This window comes from Pseudoliparis swirei, chromosome 6 (genome assembly GCF_029220125.1).
Source record: "Pseudoliparis swirei isolate HS2019 ecotype Mariana Trench chromosome 6, NWPU_hadal_v1, whole genome shotgun sequence".
In the NCBI taxonomy this organism is placed as follows: domain Eukaryota; kingdom Metazoa; phylum Chordata; class Actinopteri; order Perciformes; family Liparidae; genus Pseudoliparis; species Pseudoliparis swirei.
Window position 1 is genome coordinate 27,418,715 of NC_079393.1, and position 24,862 is coordinate 27,443,576.

The 24,862-nt window shown below is 41.7% G+C and overlaps 1 protein-coding gene and 1 pseudogene across 1 annotated transcript in view; one reads left to right on the top strand and one right to left on the bottom strand.

The window, feature by feature from the left end:
* Positions 1-260, top strand: part of LOC130194791 (gastrula zinc finger protein XlCGF8.2DB-like) — a 36,575-nt pseudogene extending 36,315 nt beyond the window's left edge.
* Positions 261-6,738: 6,478 nt separating this feature from the next.
* Positions 6,739-24,862, bottom strand: part of LOC130194789 (gastrula zinc finger protein XlCGF8.2DB-like) — a 115,612-nt gene continuing 97,488 nt past the window's right edge. The window contains exon 2 of the mRNA XM_056415957.1: positions 6,739-7,743. Within this exon, the coding sequence (XP_056271932.1) occupies positions 6,914-7,743 (830 nt within the window). The 3' untranslated portion in view covers positions 6,739-6,913. The remainder of the gene's footprint in view (positions 7,744-24,862) is intronic.

Sequence of the window (24,862 nt, forward strand, 5' to 3'; positions counted from 1 at the left end):
CCATTCAGTGAGAAACCATTCAGGATGAGTGTGGGAACAGATTTACAGGTCAGGGAGATCTGAAGAGACACATGAGGGTACACACAGGAGAGAAACCATTCAGTTGTGATGAGTGTGGGAAAAGATTTTCACAACAGGGAAGTCTGAAGAAACACATGAGAGTCCACACCGGATAGAATGTGTTTCTTCCAGTAGTGACAAATTCCATATGTAAGTTGTCCTCTTTCTAATGTGTGAATTAAAAAAATAAGTAAAATGTTTTTAATTGTTTCCATTTTATTTGTAAACGAGATGGAAGACAAAGTGTTTTCTAATCATTTGATGAATCTTTAGTAAAGACAATGACAACATACTGAGTGTCTTTGATGGAGGAAACTAAAAACTCTGTACAAATACATCTGTATTTAAAATGCATTTTCCCTGTAAAGTTTTAAAATCTACATAAAGAGACTTTTGCAAGTTCACTTTGTGCTACGGAAACTTTGTTACACTTTCTCTTCCAGATCCCATTGTTTTGTATAATTCTCAAGAAATACGTTTCTATGTAACTTTAAACTCACAGGAAGATTCTTGTAAAAGATGTGATGGATAGTTCGCGGGAAAGTAGACACTTTTTAACTTCCTGTACCAATTTGTGTCTTTTGTCACCTAGAAAGCCTTTTATTGTTGTTGTACTATTGGCAAATAGTTTAAAATACAGTGGGTACGGAAAGTATTCAGACCCCTTTAAAATGTTCATTCTTTGTTACAGTGCAGCCATTTGCTAAAATCAAAAAGTAATTAATTGTATGTCTCATTCATGTAACTCAGCTCCATCTTGACAGAAAAAAACAAATGTAGACATTTTTTCAAATTTATTAAAAAAGAAAAACTGAAATCTCCCATGGTGCTCAGTCTTCCGAGTCTCAGTGGTGAGGAGAACCTTGGAGCTCTACAGCAGGAGTCTTCTTGGGGATGATGCAACACATGGTCACACCTGGATTTGGTGATCCTGCCGTTCTTCAACAGATCCTCTCCAGCTCCGTCAGGTTGGTGAACGTTGGGGTTCAGGGCGCCGCCAGATCTGTCAGAATAAATAAATCATAAAAACTTGAAAGACGTAATTCCTCCTTTCTAATGTATCTGGCTCTGCATCCGTGGCGTGAACCCTTCTCGAAAACTATTTGCCATGGCGACGGCAATAAAAAAGGAGAAAAGTTGACAGTGAGGGCCGCCGCTTTCAGGAGCGGTGGGAATTACTAGTGTTTCCCCTACTATGAGAACACGGTGGGGGTCCGCCCCACTGAAATGTTCTTGATAGCGCCAGATTACAACATAAGTAATGTCAGGTTGTTTTATTCAACTAAACGGTCGTCTGTTATTGATCGTATCTACACAGCGGCATGTCATTTCTGTCTCTACGTGGTGGCGTTCACACTTCTCCTGGCTCTCGGTATCGCGGCGGAGCTCCGCCCCCATGCGCACAGACAGCTGAGCACGCTCCAACCAGCCGGCAGAGAGCGTCCAATATGACGCGTGAACAGCAAACCGACACCTCTGCGTTCCCATGGTGGTGAAGACAAGTCGTCTCAGAGTAGCTCTCTGCTCCGGGTTCAAGAGACGAGGTGGGGCGCGAGGGGAAATGCAGATTCTTTTATTTCAAGTCCTTGTTTGAGAACTTCACATATTACAAACTACACAGACATAAAATTAAGTCATTAATAAATAAAGAGCGAAATGCCTGTCACCTACTTTAGTTTAAATGTGTGCGTTACGGCGTTAACCGGTTACACTGCGCATGCAGACTAGATTCTTGGCGACTTGCCAGGTGTTACCTCCCAGCGTTCCAGCTGTTGCCCTTCAAAACAAGAGCTCAACATTGAGCTTTATTGAGAGTGCAAGCCTGCAACCCCGTTTTAAAAAGGTGTAGTGGAAAGCCCATTTTATCACACATAGAGTAAAACGTGATGATTCAAACATATCTGCACTTGTTTTGTTTTTCAAAGGTTGAGCGTTATTGTTACTTTGAAAAGATATGCAGTGTAACTAATGCTCAGTAAAACTCTTTATGCCCAAATATTTGATCTTATTTTGTTAAATTTTTCACAGGTTGCACTTTATTGATATTATCTTGAAAAGGTATTCAGTGCACAACAGGTTGATTGCAGCCACAATAAGCTAAATGTGAAGTGTGTTGAACGGTAACATGTCATTAACAGTGAAAAACCTGTAGATGTGACAAACTATTGCTTTTCTGAAAAGATCTAGTAAAAGATAAGGCCAAAATTAATGAGTTTTTAAGTGTAATGATAACAGACCACATTGCATTACTTATAACTCCTGTTTAAAATGTTCATTAAGCAACGTTATGTAACTCATAGAAATGTAAGGTATTCTATATACAGCTTTTTCATTGTTATCTGACTGAATGAAAGGCAGACTTGGTTATATTATATGTGGTTACATTGTCATTTAAAAAATAAAAGTAATTGTGACAGTAAAAATGAATTGTTTTATAACAGTGTATATTCATGTAACTTTTGTGGTTTAAAAAATGTCTCAAGGAACTATTGGCCCCCGGGCATCTTTACTTTATCACAATTGGCCCTCGTTGCAAAAAGTTTGGACACCCATGCCGTAAGCTAAATACACCATTCCACCTTTTAAATGTTGAAAAAAAATTCTGCTATAACTTTATACTTTTGATAACTCTTATAGTTATTTAACTGTCCCCCTTTTAGTTTGATGTGTTTTTCCAGCACCTCTTGGAGTTTTCAATGATTGTGTGTGTGAAAGTCTAGAGCTGTGCCGCCATCGCTAGAGGGGAAGGCTGCGTCAGGATCTTGCGGAGAAAACGATTGTATATCGTCACTACGGCCGCAATTCTCACTCTTTAGGCATTGTTTTCTGGTACAGTAGTAGTGAATCTTGTGCTTGTGGTAGACATGTGGCTATGGACCCCAACAGTTTCCCAGATCTTTCTAGAGGAGCCTTAACGAGGGAGCAAGTCCACATGTTGCCCCACAGAGCACCATCACATCCATTACGATAGGAGTTCCCTAGCTTTAACTCCATGTTAATCCTGGCAACTGTCTTCCCTTTTTACATTACATTACATTACATGTCATTTAGCTTTACAATCCTCTTACAATCATACACCGTAGACGCAGCTACAGGGAGCAATTAAGGGTTAAGTGTCTTGCTCAAGGACACATCGACTAGGGCAGGGAGTGAACCTCCAACCCCGATTGAAAGACGGACCTGCTACCCACTGACCCTTTGAAGTGATCACTATGGCAACCTTTGATGTTTGATGCACACAGGTGTTCTCATGAGACAACCAAAGACACACACACACACACACAGATTCTTACATGTACACATTACACATAGACAGCCTCTCTTGCTGGATAGGAAGAGAAGTGGATGTCATGCTAGCATGACGTTAGCTTGTGTTCGACAAAATGGCTGACTGTGTCTGTGTCCAGGGGCGGACTGGGGGGGGAAAGTGGCCCGGGAGTTACTGTCAGACCGGCCCACTCAATACACGGTGCGCTGCCCACTCAATGCATCGCACGTATCGACCAGTCAGTGGCTTCCTTTGAAATACACTCATACGCTTACCATTATTTTGGACCATTAGAAATCATATCATATTTATTTTGTTTTTAACAACATTTGGCTCCACCAATTTGCCTGGATGGGCATGTGAAATAAAATGATCCTGCTATTGTAACACTCTAACATGACATATTTGAGTTTAGTTAATTTTTTAAAATCTATTGAAAGCCCTAGTTCATACACAACAAAAACAAATTGCAAGGAGTGTATGCCGGCTTATATTTTGAGTGTCTTTGTTTTAAAAAACATATTAATTATTTCAAACTCATCGTAAATGAACATTTGAATGTAACACATTTTAAGGACTTTTCCAAAACTGTTGGCATTGCAAGTACTGTACGAACCCTGCTTATGGAGCTCTTCTGTCATATTAATCTATTTTCATTGTATTTAGTAGCTCAATGTTTTGGGAGTTAGGTCATTTGTAAAGTGGCTTAATAAATAAACAGTCTAATATTGCCCTATAATGAATTAATATTCCTTGCAGAATATGTATATACGCCTTACAGTGAAGGAGCTAAGTGAGGCTTTTCATCCAACAGGTGGGGCTCAGCTTGATGCTTCCAGCCAGCAGACCATGATGGACATGGACCACACTAAATATACAATTAGGGTTCTATGCAAGCTATCGTGCATGTGTATTTACTAGGGCTGTCAGCGTTAACGCGTTAATCTATGCGATTAATTTGGTCGCTTAACGCACTAAAATATTTTAACGCAATTAATGCAAAGTTTTTTTTTTTTTTACCGCAGCAGTACGGTTTGACACTGTTTCCGTTTTTAAAACAATCATTTCTCCGCGAAAATAAGGAGCAGAAATCAGTTTAAACTGTGATGAATCAGTCGGGTTTCCTCCTGCTCCTCCTCCCGCCTCCCCTTTGATACACAGAGGAACAGAGGGGCGCGTGTCGGGTGACGCCAGCGCCGGAAAGAACTCGTCACACGAAACCTTCACCGTGATTGGTCAATCTGCTTTGTCTGTCAACATTTGGGAAAAACCAATGAACACTCAGTAAATCACAAAGGACCTCCCACCTCACAGGTTAGGCTCATTTAGCAGCCTTTCAGTCAGAGAACCAGAGGACACGGCGCGAGACAATGAGGCTCATTTCAGAGCTGAGATTGTTCTGGAATGTTTGATGTAAAACACGTGGGGTGTGTCACATGCAAAAGACTTTAAACGTGAATTTAATTTATTTTGTAAATGTAAATGCCTCAGCCTCCAGAGGGTTACCGTGACATATTTGAATGTCAGTCAGTTACCAAGGCCACTGGTTCTGCTGTTCAGTGTTAAAGATGACAGGACCAATGGGGTCTCAATATACTTTTTTTTACTAATCTGATGTTTCACTGAAGAAACAATTTATCATCCATTTATTAAATACCTGGCTGGCACTTTATATGTGGAGCTTCTTTGAAAACACAGCTCTGTGTGAAGTTTTGTGTTTAAAAAGAAGAGAAACACTTTAACCCTTAGATTGCCTTGGTCATTTTGACCTGACAATATTTAACCCTCCCCGCTTGGGTCATTTTTGACCGATTCAATAGTTCACCCTCCTGTTACCTTTATATTTACTAACATATTTTACCCTTTGGGTTCAATTTGACGCCAGCAATTAAAACCTAGAAAATTATTAGAATTAATATTGTTTTCCAAGTTTAAGTGTGAGGCACTTTATGTTTGTTTGTTGACTACCGAAAGAACACCGACATTAAACATTGAATGGGGTCAAATTAACTCAAGGCGGCAGGAGGGTGTAATATTGATTCGGGTCAAAATGATCCGAAGGCAACATAGGGGTTAAACGGTGAATTTTTGTTTGTTTGTAAAATGTATAAAATGAGCCCAGCCTCCAGAGGGTTAACGTGACATATTTGAATGTCAGTCAGTTGGCCAAGGCCACTGGTTCTGCTGTGTTCAATGTTAAAGATGACAGGACCAATGGGGTCTCAATGTACTTCTTTTCTTTTTACTAATCTGATGTTTCACTGAAGAAACAATTTATCATCCACGATATTAAATACCTCGCTGGCACTGTATATGTAGGAGCCCCTTTGAAAACACAGCTCTGTGTGAAGTTTTGTCTTTAAAAAGAATGAACTTTAACTTTTAACTTGTATATTATTAATATCGCGATTAATGAGACATTAATCGCAATTTCAAACTGTGCGATTAATTAGTTAATTTTTTTTAATCGATTGACAGCCCTAGTATTTACACGACTGTGTAACCACGTTATCGGGGTGCGCAACTTCTTCCTCGGCCTCGTCCTCCTCCAGCTCGGCATGGTCCTCCTCTGCGTCACAGAAACAACAGAGACAGAGCAGACCAGAGAGAACACAGCATGGAGCCCACACGTTTCATTACAACGTAAGAGTCTCACCGCTGTCATCCTCATCTATCCTGCTCCTCATCTTCCTCTTCCTTCCTCTCCTCCCTTTCTTCGGGGGTGGGTCTCCATTCTCGGCATCCTCCACCTCCCCATTTCTCCCAGTGGCGAGCCATGGTGTTCTAGGAGAACACACCGTTAGACGGTCTGATAATACTAATGGTAAATACCGTCAGTAACACGGCTAGAAATAGTGCGGTTACCCTGCGAGTGAAAGTCTTGCTGCGAAGGCGGTGAGGATGAAGTTGGGGTCGTTGTAGCGTTTAAACTGCATCTCCAGCAGCAGCTGCCGGTCGGATGGACGGACGGTCGGTCGGTGGGGAGCCTCACGCTTTCCGCGATTGCCCGGTCAGGCGCGAGAGGTTTCCTGTGCAAGTTAACCTCTGATGGGGTTTATTTTAAACTATTTGCTTGCCTTTAGACAATAGTGCAACTACAATAAAAGGCTTTCTAGGTAACAAAAGACACTAATTGGTAAAGGCAGTTAAAAAGTCTCTCTACTTTCCCGCTAACTATCCATCAACTCTTTTCCAAGAATCTTCCTGTGAGTTTATAGTTACATAGAAACTTATTTCTTGAGAATTATACAAAATGGGCTCTGTAACAGAAAGTGTAACAAAGTTTCAGAAGTAAAAGTGAACTTGCAAACGCTCTTTATGTAGATTTAAAACATTACAGGGAAAATGCATTTTAAATACAGACGTATTTGTAGTTTTTCGTTTGTTTCCTCCATCAAAGACACTCAGTATGTTGTCATTGTTTTTAATAAAGATTCATCAAACAATTAAAAAACACTTTGCCTACCATCTCATTTACTAACAAATGACATGGGAAACAATTAAAAACATTTAACTTTTTAAATTAACACATTAGAAATAGAACAATTTACAGATTGAATGTGTCACGAATGGAAGAAACACATTCTATCCTGTGTGGACACGCATGTGTTTCTTCAGATTTCCCTGATCTGTAAATCTTTTCCCACACACACCACAAATGAATGATTTTTCTCCTGTGTGGACGCTCATGTGGTACTTCAGATATCCCTGACGTGCAAATCTTTTCCCACACACATCACAACTGAATAGTTTCTCTCCTGTGTGGACTCTCATGTGTGTCTTCAGACTTCCATGTTGTGTAAATCTTTTCCCACACTCCCCACAACTGAATGGTTTCTCTCCTGTGTGGACACTCATGTGGTACTTCAGATATCCCTGACGTGCAAATCTTTTCCCACACACATCACAACTGAATAGTTTTTCTCCTGTGTGGACGCTCATGTGTCTCTTCAGACTTCCCTGATCTGTAAATCTATTCCCACACTCGACACAACTGAATAGTTTCTCTCCTGTGTGGACTCTCATGTGTGTCTTCAGACTTCCCTGTTGTGTAAATCTTTTCCCACACTCCCCACAACTGAATAGTTTCTCTCCTGTGTGGACTATCATGTGTGTCTTCAGATGTCCCTGACGTGCAAATCTTTTCCCACACTCCCCACAACTGAATGGTTTCTCTCCTGTGTGGACTCTCATGTGTCTCTTCAGACTTCCCTGTTCTGTAAACCTATTCCCACACTCGTCACAACTGAATGGTTTCTTTCTCATGAGCACTTTTGATAGTGTGTGGAGGAGCTCCGGCTCCTCTTTTATGTGGAGGGGCTCCGGATCCTCCTTTATGTGGAGGGGCTCCGGGTCCTCCTGGTCCTGGTCCTCAGGGGGGACATCTGCTTTAATCCCTACCTGCTGCTGGACATCTGCAGGGAGAACATTATGAACAACGGTGACTGATGTAAACTTTCATTACTGGAGACGTTCAAGGAGTCTGACTAAATGTGTATTTGTTGCTCTTCATGTACAAACACACAAATACAAAACAATAACAATGACATTAGTAAACATCAGGACAGAACGAACGTTGCCAGTACTGAGATGGAAGAGGAAGGAACCCGATGACAAATTGAACAGACAATCTGGCACAGCCCTTTGCAGTGTGGTCGCCATCGATCGATGAGCCATGCTGTCTAGGTATGCATCCAAGTCCTCACCTTCATCATAGTGTGAACATTTAATAACACTATCACACTAAAATGTACTCAAAAAAACAGAAGAGTAACTGGATCCACTTCAACAGAAATCTATTGGAAGTGTAATATAATCTTGGAAAATGACCATGAAGATAGCATGAGCTCTCAAACAAGACGTTGTACATTATATATCTTTTTCATATGAACGTTAAAATATATATATTTAAAAATTATGAATACGATTATTTCTTTTAAGGTGACTTTAACTTTGATTCACTCAATATCTGCACATTAAATGATGCTGAAAATAATCATGGGCATAGCAGAGGTAATGCATAAAAACAAAGTGTCACCATTCTCCCTTACAACTTAATCCTAAGGGGAAAGATACAATACGCTATTCTAAGAGAATGGGCAGCTCTGCTAACGGCTGTTATGTCCCTGCTTAACCTGCGTGAAATTGCGGAAAACCAAATATTATTATTTATATCAAATTCAATGCATCGCTGCAAGACCCAAAATGAACACATACAACAAATAATTAGACCCTCTCAAAGTACAATATAATCCCCGGATCCCGAAAGTCCCAAAGACTTTGAAGTCCCCAAAACAAAAAACCTGTGCGTCTCCTCCCCTCCTATAATCACTGGCACGTACAAATAATAATATATATATAATAATAATAATGCACAACACACGATCCTAATTGAACCTGAGCTCACGCTTCAGGCCACTGCTAAATATACTGGTACGGCATCGATGCGTAAATGAAAATAAATCAAAAAGGTTTTCCCTCTACAGGTGCCGTGCACACAGGCAGACCCATGCCATCATTACAAAAGCAGTGTCATTCTTATATACACTTTTAATGAGCTTTAAAAAAAAGATCAAATATTGGAAAATTATGAATAACAATATTTCTTTTAAGGTGACTTTAACTTTAACATTAATATTATTTAATAAAACGTTAAAAATAATTTAGTTTTTGAGTTCCTCCTGAGAACTGAGAGGAAATAGTGTCTTCCAACTTCAGATTTTTTGTGTGATTTCCGACCTATTTAGAGTTAAATAAACATCAACAAGTGATGTGTTCATCATGAAGATGGAAACGTTTCGTTAATGCAGACTAAATCCTAAATGGAGGCTGGAGCAAGCCGTCCCACGTCATGTTTCTAAAGACACACTCGTGTGTAGTAATTCAATGTGGGTCCTTATCGTAACACAATAACAGGTAACAGTCATGTTTAATCTGACTATTGAGTGCTGTACAGGTAGAGTAGAGTTACGATGATAGATGCTGATCCGTAGTCTTGAATATAGAACATAAGAGATGTGAGACAGCACAGTGTTGTACCACAACTTAATGAGTCATCAGCCTCCCACACAGTGGGCGAGCTGTGTAAACCACGGGCTGCATGTTTCATTACACACTGTATGAAGAGTAAACTGGTCTCACATCGACTGGACGTCAGATAACGACGTATGACATGAACACCAGACTGACAACAAGAGCGTGTTGTCAACTATTTATTGAAGTTAGTAGTATATTGAACAGGCATCAGCAGAGGCACCTACTTTGTCCTCGTTCCGTGTCCTCGGTGTCTCAACTACAGCCTCCCGAACAGGTATGGCATTTTACAGCAAAGTCCTCCGTGTTTAGTCTTTAAAACATTAGCGTTACATCAAAAGAACGTGACACGGAGGCTAAGCGATGAAAATGTGCATTTCCTAGTGAGTCAGACGGGTCCTGAGAGGCCACTCCTACAACACGTCTGGAGAGCTGCCAACTTTTCAAAAGACCTTGGAGTGAGATTTTGTCGGGGGTGACCAAATGTTGCCAAAAGCCAAAACTATGCCCAATTCTATTAAGAAATGTCCTGTCTTCATGTTAAATTCTTTATAATACATCTTACTTGTTCAAAGTGCTGTTTAGAAATGTTTTGAGAGGGTCCTTTTCCTAGGCCTGCAAATAAAAAGATAAATGCTATGTGGGCAGCCTTAACAAACAATGAGTGAGTACTTAATCGAACCACATGTCAGTAACAGGGCTCTCAAGTTTTTATGACAGGCAAGAGTGACATATCTATTCCCCCCCCCGCCCCAGAACAGATATCAGTCGCGCACAATTCCAGGATGCTTTATTTTCATTGGTTGCTTACCCAGATACAACAGATACGTTCTTTTCTGATTGGCTATTGTGTAGCCCATTTCTTTTTTTGGATTGGCTGATAAGTGGCTCCTCACAACAGAACTCCAGGGGAGCGCTTTTGATTCCCTCCACGGCGCAGGGCAGCGCGGGGCTCATTTTGGGGGGTTTTTAAAAAAAATTTAAAAACGATTTTTAGCGTTATAAAACGATGGTGGCGGGGCTGCTTAAACCGCAGCTGCCGGGCCCCCTTAAATCCTTCTTCTGTTGTGCTTTTAAAAATTTTTTGGTATTGGGTCTTTGGGGAAAAAGGTTGATGCGCTAGGTTTACGTCGTTTTAACACGCGGGGGGGAAAAAACCCAAACCCCCTTAAATGTTTCTTTGCCTGAGAAATTTTTTTGGGGGGTGGCAAACGCAAACGGGTGGTCACCGCGCCGGGGGGCCCCTCTCCACCAACCCCCCAAAAACCGTTACAAACCCTTTTCCTACACCTACAAGCCCTCCTCCCCCGCCCATGACGGACGCTTACACAAGGGCGGTCCTGAGGGTTTTAAAAACCGGCCTTTGGCGAAAATCGATTCCCGGGTCAATCGGGCCCACATGGATTGGGCAAATAGCCGAAACATTTTAGACCAATCGAGCACGGTAAACACATTAAAAAAAGATCAAAAACAATTTTCCATTTTTAAAAAATCCCCAAACTAAACTGTTTTTTAAAAAAATTACAAAAGATTGCATTTAAAAATAAAATGAATTGATTTTGCATTTTTTGTAAAAATAAACATTTACTTTACAAAGTTTCAAAATAAAAATTTTTTCTTACCAAAAAAATTTTTCAAAAAAATGTTCCCCTTTCTAAATATTTTTTCAAAATTTGGGATTTAAAATCTTTCTCCCCATGACGATTTTAAACATCTATAAATTTAAAATCATTTTTTAATGAAATCTCAAATATTTAAAATAAATAACATTTTAAATGAAAAATTCCACTGAAAAAAAATTAAATAAAAATTTTTTTAAATTAAATCTAATTTAACTTAATTAATTTAAATAAACAAAATAAAAAAAATAAAAATCTTTTGTCCAAAATTAGAAAAAATAAATTAAAACAAAAAAAAGAGTGCTTTTGGGCCTTTGGGAAAAAACCCCGGGATTTTAAACAAAGTACAAGTACAAATTTGGTTTTTTGGGGTGGTTTTCTGGATTAAAAGATATTTAGTCAAAATGCCCCTGGTTTTCATTATTCCTTAAATTATTTTGTAAAAAAAAAAGACAATTTTTTTATTACTTTCAAAAATTATTTTTTTTGAAAAGTCTATTATTATAAATTTTTATTAATAATTACAATAAAAATTAAAAAAAATTTAAAATCCAAAATAATTTATAAATTTTGGAAAAATAAAACATTTATTTATATTTTTTCAAAGTAAAAAAATTATAAAAATAAAAAAATTTTTTTAAAAAAATTTTTTTTGTTTTTTAATTTTTTAAACAGTAATTGAAAAAAATTTTAAAAATAAAAAACCCCTGATTAATTAATTTTAAAAAATATTAAATTTAACTTAACCCTCAGCAAATAAATTTACTTGAATAAATAATAAATTTTTGGTTTAATCCCCAAACCGAATTTTTTTTTAAGCACGGGGAAATAGACCACAAATTTAAAAATTTTGAGACAGGCTGTTGGGAAAATGAAACACCCATATCATACACAAATAAATTACCCAACTTTATTATGTATAAAAAAAAAGATTTATTTTTTAAATATAATTGTAAAACATCTAAAATTAATTGTATAACATGTATTTTAAAAAATAGGTAAGTTTACCCTGAGTTTTAGTTTGGTAAATATTTGGGGATGGGGCCCAAATCCCCTGATGTTGGAAATGGGGGGGGGCAACCAAAGGGCATTTTCTTCTTTTAGAAGGCTTTAATTTGGCATGTTCACAGCAGACTTTCACCCCAAAAAAAAAAAAACCCTTGAGAAACGGAGAGCGCTCTTATTTTGAAAAACGGATGGCAGTGGTTTTTACGCAAATTTGCCAAAAAGGGTTTTCCCGGAGTCTATCCCTTTAAATTTTCAAAAATGCTCTCCCCTCCAAAGGTTTCCCTGCATAGATTTTCACAAAGCGGCGGGTGAGTGGCCGGAGTTAAAAGACAAGGGACCATAAAAAGGGGAAATATGTTATTTTCTTCAATGAAATTTATAAGCTTGAATTTAACGCCCAAAAGTCTTCAAGGCCCGGGGGATTTCGTTTACCAAATTTATTTTCCCCGGGGAACAAACTCCCCGGCCTGTTCAGAGCCAGGGATTAAAATGGGGGATGGTCCCCGGGAATCCAGCCCTTAAAAAAGGGTTTTTAAGGCCTGGGCTGTCACTTCACTGAAACCCCCAGACAGGGGCTTGGGGGTTTTACTTTTTTGCATGGGACTTGGACGTTTTTTTCATTTTAAATTTTTCAACGTTTAAAAATTTAAAAATTTAAACCAATTTTAAACTTTTAAAAAACCCCAAATGTTCAAAAAAGGAAAAACCAGAAGGTGTATTTTCCTTTAGAATTTTTCTTTTAAAAAAAATTAACGGCTGTGTTTTCAAAAACCCGCAATTTTTCGAGTGTGAATTTTTCTTCGTGCCCAGACTAAAAAGGGTTTTGCCCCATTGGCCGATCTTTAAAACCCCCGCGAACCAGTGGGCCCTTTTCTGAAAAAATTTAGAACCCCGGAGGGGCCATTTTCGTTTTACAAAAATCAAATTCACCAAAGGGGGTAACAAGTTTCCCCAATTCTTATGGGCCCCCCCTTTTTTTTTCGCCAATTAAGCAAAGAAAACGGTTCTTTTTAAAAGTTTTTTTTTTATTAAACTAAAAATTGGTTTGGGGTTTTGGCATGCTTTTTGACTTTTCCCCTTTTTTGTTGGAGAATACCGGGGTTTCCCGGGCCCCAGCGGGGAAAAAAAAAACCTTTTTCCCTTTCCCCCCTGGAACTGCCCCCCCTTTTTTGAATTGAGGGGCAGCGGGAAAACGGATGGGGTTTGCATCGGGGGTGCCAATTCAACGGGAAGTAAACAAAGTTTCGTTTTTGCGTTAAAATTTTTTTGGGTAATCCCCAAAAATGGTAATTAACGGAACAAATTTTGGAAAATTTAATTATATTTATATACTGGTAAATTTTTTTTTTCGCGTTGGGGGCGTTTTTTAAACACCCAAAAGGAAAAAGGTTTGAGTTAGTAAAAAAAAGCTTTTTTCGCAAGCGTTAAAGTCCAAAAACAACAAACAATGTCTTTCTGGGGTTTGAGTTTTAACCCCCTTTCCCGGAAGTGTTTCCCCCCCGGGGAGTGGGCCCAAAAAGGGTTGTTGAACAAAGGAGGTAAGGGAGGTTGTTTTGTTTTTAATGTTACAAAAGGGAATGTAATCGGGGAAAACATTTTGGGGGAAAGGCCCTTTTTTTAAATTTTATGAAATAAATGCTTATTTCTAACCAGTGGCCCTGGCCAAAGGTTTTTTGACCCAATAGTTTGACTTCCCCGGGGTTTTTTGCTCTTTGGGTGGGCTTTTAAAAGGGTTTTTCCGCAAAAAGTTGTTTTGTTTTTCGGGCATGGGTAAACAACCTGGCAAGGCGGAACTGGGGCGGGGGAGCGGCCGGGTTGGGGTCTTGGGCCCCCCCTCGGGGGTTTTTTGACCGGGACAAATGGGATGTTCTTTTTACTTTAAACCCCCAAAGGGAAAATTATTCTCTTTTCACAATAAAAAGAAGCTTTATCAAACCTTTAAATATGCTTTAACCGAACATTTTCCCGATAAGAGTTATTTTTTTAAATTTTTACAATCAAAATAGACAAATATTTCTGATTAAAAAAAAGTTCCCCCGGGTTTTTAAGGTGTGTTTCAGTCCCAGGGAAAAAGACCCTGGGGCGAAGCGGTGGGTTTCCCCCGAGGAGCGGCCGGGGCGGGGGGTTTTTGGTACTGGGGGGGGGCCCCTTTAGGCCCCCGGGACAACCCCCCCCGGTGTCGGTGGACCTTCCAACCCCGCCGTTTTTCAACAACAGCAACAGGTTTACCAAAAAGAAAAAAAGTCATTTAACCGAGACAAAAAAGAAAAAAAGAAACGGGAAAAACATTTTCCCCCATTGAACTCAAAAGTCCATGGAAAACTTTTTGGCCACGAAAGGAAATCGTGTTTTTTCCCCTTAAATTGGGAAAAAGGGTTTTTTCAGCTCCGCAAAAGGAGCTTTTCTTTCCCGATGTGTGGGGGGGTGTACCCTAAGCCAGGCACAAAAAGCGGAAGGGGTTGTCGGGCAGGGTCCAATCGGGGGGCCGAGCAAAGGGGGGGGTTAAATTCCCCGGTGTACCCCCTCCGGAGCCCCGCCAAAAAGTGTTTTAAACGAGCGGACCACCGGAAACCCTGGGGGCGGGGGAAACAGGGGGGGTAACCCAGGGGAAACCATCAGCTCTGCTTTATGAGCTCAACGGGGGCCTTTGCGGGAGAAGAGGAGGAGTTCATGAGGGTGAAGAAGATGGACCAGAACCGGGGGGAAAGGGGATTTTGAGGGCGAGTACCACCAAAGGAAAGGGGCCGGCCGGGGGAAAGGCCGTCCCCCGGAGGAGAGAAAACGGGAGTTTAAAAGCGGGTGAAAGGAGGACTTTTGCGCTTTCAGGGAGGGAGCGAAAAAGACCAAATTTGGTAAGCCATCCCCCCATACCCCAGAACAAACAGTTTGGCTTTAAAAGTTCAAAACGCCTAAAAAGTGGAAAAAAAAGGCATTAACAAAAATTAGGAAAAAAAAAAAACATAATGAAAACAAAGGAAAAAGGCACGCCAGAAAGTTTAAAAAAGGGGTGAGACAGGAAAGGGAAAACGGCAATGGCCCAGAAAATTGGGAATGGCACAAAAAAAAAAAGGAAACCCCGGCCAGAAAGTTTAGGGCGGTGAACAAAAAGGGAAAACAAAAACAAGGCTTAAAAAAAAAAGGAACAAAAAAAAAACATTTAAGGAAGGAAATATTTTTGTTCTACCCCCCAGGGGGCACAAAACCAGTGTGCTTAATTTTTGAAAGTCACTTAAAAAGTGGCAATGTAAAACCTTAGGAAAAAATAAAAGGGTTTTCAAACAACCCCCCAAAAACCGGGGAGACCGTAAGTGGGCTCCAGCCCAAAGAAATCCACCGGCCTAAAGTTATGCCCCAAAAAGTGTTTTTCCCAGAGGCGGGTTTTTGGGAAAAAAAGAACTGTGGAGGGGGTTTTAAAGAATCAGAGGTTTTGCTAAAAAAATTCTTAAAAACCCGGCTTTTGTAAAATAAAACAAAAACCCAGTGATATTACAAAGAAAATGAAATTTCTCAGGATTCTAAACCCCGCAAAAAAGGCCCTCTAAGGACCTGGAGGTTAGCTTTGGGTGATCCCCGACATTGTGAAATGCTCAGCAGGAGCCAGGTTTTCCCCAGAAAAAAGCATTTTTGGCCGAGGTTCACTCCCCAGACCAGTCAAAAGGGGAAAAAAAAATGGATTTAAAGGGTTTGGAAAAAATGAACCAAAAATGGTTTAAAGCCACAAGGAGCCCCCCCCATTGGGAAAGGAAAAAAGGGGTGTGCCTAAAAGGGAAAAAAAGGTCAAGACCTTTCAACTCAACTTCCCGTGCCCCACAGTGGCATGCTTTGTACTATGAAAATGATCTTTTTCCGGGACCTTTACCCCGCTCCCGCTGGGGGAACCTCAAAATTTTCCAAACGAACTTTTCACAATAAAGTAGGGTCCAAAGGGAGGGCAGCCTTTTTATGGGGAATCTTTTTTCAGAGCAACCTGAAACAAACCCGTTTTCCTTTTAGGAAATTAAAAATGGGTTTCCTTTTGGTTAATCCTGACACTTCGTTTGAGGAAAGGCAAACAATTCAAATTTTTAAATATGACCGCTTCCGTTTTCAAAAAAATTATTTTTTTTGGAAAACCCCAAATGGCACCTTCCCCCAGTGCAGGAAAAGGTTGGGCGAAATCGCCTTTTTTTTTTTTTCAGAAAGCTGACTAAATTCCAACCGGACATTGTTTTTACAGAGCTCAATGTTCATTAAAATTTATATACTGTTAGGGGTTTAAAGGAACAAAGATTTAAAATTTCCTCCTAAAAATTTTCTAAGGAAATTTTAAAAATTTTAAAATATTATTTCTTCCAAAGGTTTTCGCTTTTCCCCTTGAAAATTAAACATTTTTCCAGTTTGGCCCCCAAAAAGGGGGCTTTTTCAGAAATACTCAAAATAAAATTGGAGGCCCCAAAAGACCCCCACTTGCGGGAGGCCCCACCCTTAACCCAGGTTTTAAAACCTGGGGGAAATAATAAATTTAATGGGAAAAAAATGGGGTAATATTTAAAACGCAATTTTAAAATTGGAATTTATTTTCTGTAAAAAATTTTTAAATGTAAAAAATGGGAAAAATTTTTCCTTTTTTAATTTTTTGAAGTTAAATTAAAAAAAAATAAAATTTTTAAAATAAATTTTTTTAAAATACATTTTTAAAAAAGGGGAAAATTTGTTTTCTGCTTTCCCAATTTTAAGGACTCTAGTGATCCCGGGAAGAACGGGGTTCAGGTTGCCAAAACTGCTAATGGGAGGGGGGGGCCCCCAACCGGGGAGGGCCCCACCCCGAGCTAAAAATTTATTTTTTTTTTAAATTTTTTGAAATTTTCTTTTTTATTTATTTTATTTTAAAAACAGCCCATTTTTTTTAAATTCTAGAAAAAAATTCTGCGCCACTTGTTCGTTAAAAAAGAAAAGTGTTTTTCGTCGAAACTTTGTTTGAAAGGATTTATTTCAGCAGAGTTGTACAAAAGGCAAAACCAAAAAGAGCTTAGACCTGGAGAAGAAAACCAAAGGACCTTTAACTTTTTGGAAAGACCCAGGAAAGGGCCTGAGGACGTAGGAGAGGACCAGGTCACCCCAGGTTTCCCCAGTCGGGGAGGGGCCCCAAAGTGGAAGGGGAGTCGGTCATGGGTGGGGGGCCTTTTCCCGGGAAAGGGAAAGAGTCGGTCTTGTGGGGTTATTTTTATGGTGAGAAATCCAGAAGGGTTGGGCAGAAAGGAGAGAGTGCCGCCCCCTGTGCCCGGGGAAACAGAAAACAGTTTGTTAGTGCGGGGGAACCAGGGCGTGAAAAGGCCAAAAGTTTTTTACGGAGAAGGCAGGGGCCCGGAAGCCTTAGGGCCCCTGTGGGGGGGAAAAAGGCCCGGGGGGCCTTGGGCCCCAATAAAGGGAGGAGGGCCCGGAGGGCCTTGAGGAAACCCCCGTTGAGAGGCGGCGCCGACCTCTCCAAATTCCCCGGGAAAGGGAGGGCATTGGTGGGGGAAAGTGAGGGGCCCCGGAAACCCCCGCCGGAGGAGTCGGACGGGGGCACGGTGAAATGGCAGAAAAATCCGGGTAAGGCGAGGGGGGCTGTCTCATGGGTCCAGAAAGCAAAGGGGGCCGTTATGGGGCCGAACCCTTATCAAGGGCTGTTCTTGGGTAGACCTTATTCCGCTGGGTAATTGAAAAGGCCCCCCGGGCCGGCCCCGGGCCCGATGGGGGCCTGGGCCCCCCTCCCTTGGGGGGTCCCCCGCGATGGTCGGCTCACCCCCGGGCCGGGCTCCTAAAAAACCCCTCCGAGGTCTCATCTCCCTTCTTTTCCCCCATCCGGGGGCTGTGGTGGGGGGGGGTATGGCCCTCCGGGGGGGGAGGGGTTGAAATAGATGGTAACAAGGGGGTTTTTTTACCGGGTTCCCACCTGGGCTTCCATTCCACGAAAAACCCTGAAGCCCAAAAGCTAAGAAGGGTTCCAGTCGTTTTTTTCCTCCAGGGGATTTTCGAGCAATTTGGTCCAAGGGGCCCTGGGCCCCCGGGCCCGAGAGGGGGGCACACTGTGGGGAAACTCTCTCCAAAGTGTTTTACTCCACCCCCGGTAACCCCTCAGGTGTTCCCAATGTTCCTTCCCGAGGTGTTCCTTCCCCTTCCTTTTGTTTCTCCAATCGTCCTGGTGGGGGGAGTTTAAAAAGCCTAACAATAGGAAAAAATTTTGGTAAAATTTTTCAAAACTTTATTTTAAAAAACCGCGTGTCAAATTCCCTCAACTTAACAACGAAAGGGAGAATTAGACAGCAAAATTTTTATTTTAAGGTTTTTAGTAAAAGGGTTTTACCCCCCTGGAGGTTCGGCAGAATGATCGGGATCCCTGTTCAGGGGGAAAGAGCCCATTGAAAGCAAAAGGGCCCCCCCCTTTGGGCAAATTCTCCCTCCTTTTTAAACTCTTCGAACCGCCGTTTATTTTCTGGGGAAGTTTGTTTTTTTAATTTTCCCGGGTTTTTTGATGAGTTGGCCCTTTTTTTGCAAAAATTACTTATGTGTTAGCTAGTCTCCAAATTTTGGGTTTACACGTATTTTAATTAGTTTGTAAAGGGTTTGCCCCGGGTTTAAAACCCCTAAACCCAATTTTTGGCCCCAGCAACCAGGGAAGCAACCCTCTCTAGCTTCTACTCCTCTAAAAAATTCCTCTCTTTCCCTTCCCCCTTCCTGTTTCCCCAATTTTTTCCCCTTCCTTTTTTCCCCTGGGCCTCCTTCCCCCTGTGTTTCTCCTCCCCCCCCTTGGGGGGGGGGCCCGAAAAGGGCGGGTTTTCTGTGAGATGGGATTTTTTTTCCTTTAAATTAAATGGTTGTTGCAGGGCGGCTCCCCCAATTTGCCCCCGGTTTTTCAAAATGTTTTGGAAAAAGTTTTTTCAAAATTTAAATTTTTTCTTTTTTTTTTCCCATTAAAAGGGGCCCCCCCCCATACCAGCCATGCTTAATTTTTACTTACCTCCCCCCCCTTCCCCTTTTTCCCCCTCCCCCTTTCCCCCCCCCCCGCCTTTTACCAATCCCTCTCCTTTTCCTTCCCTTTTTTTTTCCCCCCCTTTTTTTTTCCCCCCTTTTTAATGAAGGGAGCTACGATGTTCCTATGTGGAGGACTGGATCTCCTGGGTGTCCCGGTGTGGTTGTACCTGGAGATGCTGGTGGCCGAGGGCCTGGACGTGGCCCTGATTGCCGCCGCCCCCCTGCTGCCCCCCTGCAGGGAGGAGATGCCCTGGAGGGACGTGAGGAGTCTGCTGGACATCCCCACGCTCATCTTCGTCACAGCGCAGGTACCCATCTGACCAGATGTCCATGAACACACCCAATTTCACAAATTAGTCTCGGAGTGCTTTACAATCTGTAAACATAGACATCCCTGCCCCAAAACCTTGCATCGGATCAGGAAAAACTCCCAAATAACCCTTCAGGGAAAAAAAAAGGGAAGAAACCTGCAGGAGAGCAACAGAGGAGGATCCCTCTCCAGGATGGACAGGTGCAATAGATGTAATGTGTACAGAAGGACATATTTAGAGTTAAAATACATTCAATGAATGTGACAGTGTATGAATAGTTCATAGTAGGCATATTCCACGATGGAGACCTCCACGATCCATCAGGCAGATGGCGGTGGGGAGGAGGAGTGGGCGGAGTCTCAACAGTGGGCGGAGTCTCAACAGGACAGTGGCGTAGTCATGAGCAGGAATTCCACGACCCAGACGATCCATCAGGCAGATAGGATCTATGCCGTCTCATAGGGTCCGATGACCCCATGAGACGTGAAGTCAAAAGGACTCCGGGGAGAAAGCAGAGTTAGTAAGGTGTGATTGAGAGATGACAATTCATCCTTAAGGAGAGAAAAAAGAGGAGATAGGTACTCAGTGCATCCTAAAACGTCCCCGGCAGCTATAAGCCTATAGCAGCATATCAAGGGGCTGGACCAGGGCAAACCTGATTCAGCCCTAACTATAAGCTCTGTCAAAGAGGAAGGTCTTAAGTCTACTCTTAAACGAGGTGAATGTGTCTGCCTCCCGGACTGAAATTGGAAGCTGGTTCCATAAAAGAGGAGCTTGATAACTAAAGGCTCTGGCTCCCATTCTACTTTTTAAGACTCTAGGAACTACAAGTAGTCCCGCATTTAGTGAGCGTAGCTCTCTAGTGGGCCAATATGGTACTAAGCTCCTTAAGATATGATGGAGCATCACCAATCAAGGCTTTGTAGGTTAAGAAGAATTTTAAAAGTGATTCTTGATTTTACTGGGAGCCAGTGCAGAGCAGCTAGTGCAGGAGTGATGTGATCTCTTTTCTTAGTTTTAGTGAGAACACGAGCTGCAGCATTCTGGATCAACTGGAGGGACCTAAGAGATTTATTAGAGCAGCCTGATAATAAGGAGTTGCAGTAATCCAGTCTCAAGTAACGAACGTGAACCAATTTTTCTGCATCTTTTGAGACAAGATGTGCCTGATTTTTGAAATATTACGTAGATGAAAGAATGCAGTCCTTGAGATTTGCTTTACGTGGGAGTTAAAGGACAAGTCCCGATCAAAGATAACGCCAAGATTCTTTACAGTGGTGTTGGATGCCAGGGCAATGCCGTCTACAGAATCCACATCACCAGATAATTGATCTCTGAGGTGCTCAGGGCCGATTAAAATTACTTCGGTTTTGTCTGAGTTTAACATCAAGAAGTTGCAGGTCATCCATGTTTTTATGTCTTTAAGACATGCTTGAATTTTACAGAGTTGGTTGCTCTCCTCTGGTTTTATCGATAAATATAGTTGAGTATCATCTGCATAACAATGAAAGTTTATGGAGTGTTTCCTGATAATATTGCCCAAAGGAAGCATGTATAAGGTAAATAAAATTGGTCCAAGCACAGAACCTTGTGGAACTCCGTGATTAACGTTGGTGGTTATCGAGGCGTCATCGTTTACAAATACAAACTGAGATCGATCTGATAAATAGGTTTAAACCAAATTAGTGCCGTGCCTGAAATGCCAATCGACTGCTCCAGTCTCTGTAACAGGATGTCATGGTCAATGGTGTCGAATGCAGCACTAAGGTCTAACAAGACCAGGACAGAGAGGAGTCCTTTATCTGCTGCCATTAAGAGGTCATTTGTAATTTTCACCAGTGCCGTCTCGGTGCTGTGGTGTTTCCTAAATCCTGATTGAAATTTCTCAAATAAACTATTATGATGTAGAAAGTCGCACAACTGATTTGCGACCACTTTCTCAAGGATCTTGGAGAGGAAGGGGAGGTTAGAGATCGGTCTGTAGTTAGCCAATACCTCTGGATCCAGAGTGGGCTTCTTCAGGAGAGGTTTAATAACAGCCACTTTGAAGGAGTGTGGTACGTGGCCTGTTAGCAGAGACACATTGATAATATATAATAGAGAGCCGCCAATTAAAGGCAAAACGTCTTTAAGCAGCCTCGTCGGGATGGGGTCCAAGAGACAGGTAGATGTGTTAGAAGTAGAAACCGTTGAAGATAATTGGTCAAGGTTGATGGGAGAAAAGCCCTCCAAATATACACCAGGGCATACAGCGGTTTCCAAGGCCATTCCACTTGAGGACAGATTGGCACTGGTTATGGGCAAGAGAATATTAATCTTGTCCCTAATAGTTAAAATCTTTTCATTAAAGAAGTTCATAAAGTCATTACCACTAAGGTTTATAGGAATGCTCGGCTCCACAGAGCTGTGACTCTCTGTCAGCCTGGCTACAGTGCTGAAGAGAAACCTGGGGTTGTGTTTATTTTTTTCTATTACTGATGAGTAATAGGCTGCTCTGGCATTACGGAGGGCCTTCTTATATGTTTTAAGACTATCTCGCCAAACTAAGCGGGATTCTTCGAGATTAGTTGAACGCCATATGCGTTCAAGCTTTCGTGACGTTTGCTTTAGTTTGCGGGTCTGAGGGTTATACCAGGGAGCAAACCTCCTCTTCCTCACTGTCTTCTTCTTCAGAGGGGCTATACGTCTCCAATCAACGTATCTTTGGCGTTTGTTGTCTCTCTTTTCTACACTGCTGTTATGAATTGGAAAAAGCGTCCTCTAGTTTTATTTATTATATCATGACAGCAATAGGCATTGTAACGGATCCCCAGATTAGGTGACAATACATTAATTAAAACTCGTAAACTATCACCACCTCATCACAACCTTAACAGAGTTAGCCACATATGGGTCCGATCAACTATTTAACTTTTTATGAAATGCGCATCTGTCCATAATCTATACCATAAAGTTCGCATTTTAACCTAAAAAAATGTGCGCTTCCTTATAACCTTTCAAAATAAAAGTCTGATTTATCTGTTAAGCGGAAGTAGTATAAAACGTCTATATTTATTCAAACAATACAATATAAAAGGCATAAATCAAAATCAATAACGAAAATGCTAAACAGTCAAACAGCTCAAAACAATAAACCCTTCATGGGGTTATTTACAGGCGTGTTTACTTCTCATCAAACTAAAAGAGCAGGTCCCGGGAAAAATCTGGGAAATAATTTAGGAATTGTTTATAAAATATGATATACCCTTCAACTTCCACTGATATGCATGCAAACTAATACATTGTTTCAAACACACACACGCAAACACTGTCACACACAGACACAGGACACACACATACAGACACACACTCAAACACACAGACACACATTCAGACACACACACACAGACACTCACATACATACACACACAGGCAGAGACACACACACACACAAATTAAATTTTTACATTACATGTCATTTAGCAGACGCTTTTATCCAAAGCGACTTACAATAAGTGCATTTCAACCTAGAGTATAAACTAAGAACAACAAGAATACAGGAAGTAACATTTCCTCAACTCAGTCGAACTACAAAAGTACCATAATAAGTGCTATCCCAGTGCCACTGAAGTGCAAATCTGTGTTTTAATCCAGATGTAGTCGGAAAGATGTGTTTTCAGTCTCAGGCGGAAGATGTAGAGACTTTCTGCTGTCCTGATGTCAGTGGGGAGCTCGTTCTACCACTGAGGAGCCAGGACAGCAAACAGTCTGGATGTAGAGTGATTAGCTCGAGGTGCAGGAGTCACAAGTCAGTTGGCTGTTGCCGAGCGGAGCGAACGTGCCGGGGTGTACGGTGTGACCATATCCCGGATGTAGACGGGGCCCGATCCGTTTAGAGCACGGTACGCCAGAACCAGTGTTTTGAAGCGGATGCGAGCTGCCACCGGTAACCAGTGAAGAGAGCGGAGGAGCGGAGTGGTGTGGGTGAATTTCGGGAGACTGAAGACCAGTCGAGCTGCTGCATTCTGGATGAGCTGCAGAGGTCGGATGGCCTTAGCGGGTAGACCAGCCAGGAGGGAGTTGCAGTAGTCAAGGCGTGAAATGATCAGAGCCTGGACCAGAACCTGTGCCGCCTTCTGAGTAAGAAGAGGCCGTATTCTCCTGATGTTGTGCAGCATGTACCTACAGGAACACGTCGTCGCAGCGATGTTGGCAGTCAGGGAGAGTTGACTGTCTAGTGTCACCCCGAGGTTCCTGGCAGTCAGGGTAGGGGCCAACACAGAGCTGTTGAAGGTGGTAGTCAGGTCATGGGTGGGGGAGTCTTTCCCTGGAAGGAATAGTAGCTCGGTCTTGTCAGGGTTGATTTTGAGGTGGTGAGCAGACATCCACTGAGAGATGTCGGTCAGACAGGCAGAAATTCGCGCCGCCACCTGTGTTTCGGCCGGTGGAAACGAGAAGATCAGTTGGGTGTCATCAGCATAGCTATGGTAGGAGAAGCCATGTGAACGAATGACAGAGCCGAGAGAATTTGTGTACAGTGAGAAGAGCAGGGGACCCAGGACGGAGCCTTGAGAAACCCCAGTCTTGAGAGGACAAGGATCAGACACAGATCCTCTCCAAGTTACCCGGTAAGTGCGGTCGTTAAGGTAGGAAGAGAAAAGAGCGAGTGCAGTGCCTGAGATCCCCAGGTCCTGAAGAGAACACATGCACACACGCATACTCTGCAGACTGACCCTTGACCTCCCAATTGTCTCTCAAATATAACCCTACTGCTTTATATTCAATATATTATATCTACCTAAATACAATACTTTGAGGTCATTAGCGGGAATCCCCTCCAAAACCTGCACAAGAGAAAATTGTCACCGTGCCAATAACCCTTGTACGATCCTTAAAACCAGTCTTTTAGTACATATTTCATACTTTCAATCGACTTAAAGAACTGGATTCTTTTCAGATTCAAAGAGGGGCATCTGAAGGTGAATACCCTAAAGTTTTGGACCGATAGCTCTGAGGTAAGGGCCCTAAAAACAGGTCCAAAGGGTCAAATTGGTTAACATGTCAGAGCTTAGCTTTCTTTTCCAGGTTGTAGCCACTCCCACATGGGGTAGAATACAATTAAAAGTGTTCATATATTAAAAACATTTGAGGAGTTGTTAACCTTTAGGACTTTTGTTTTTTCCGGGTATTTAAACCCCTCCCAAGCAGGGATGCTAAGTGCTGTATGTTGCCAGCCTACATGGTTGGGCCCCATTTGGGAGGGGCTACAACCTGCAAAAGAAAGCTAAGCTCTGACATGTTTAGAAAAAAAGATGCTAAAATCAGCCCAAACTCACAACAGGGTCTCAGATTTACTAAACCACACACCTTCCTTAACTCCTGGATTTCAGACAGTCAATTAACTCTTGTGGGTGTTTTGGAAGAAATTTCACCCCATCACCTCATTATAGGCCCTGTCCTGAGTGTCTGTATTCAATTTGGGATTTCCAGGACTAATATTTAGGATATTATGGCCATTTTTGCACTTGTCAAAAGATATGCCAATTTAAGAGATTAAGGCCCAATTTGACCCTTTGGACCTGTTTTTGGGG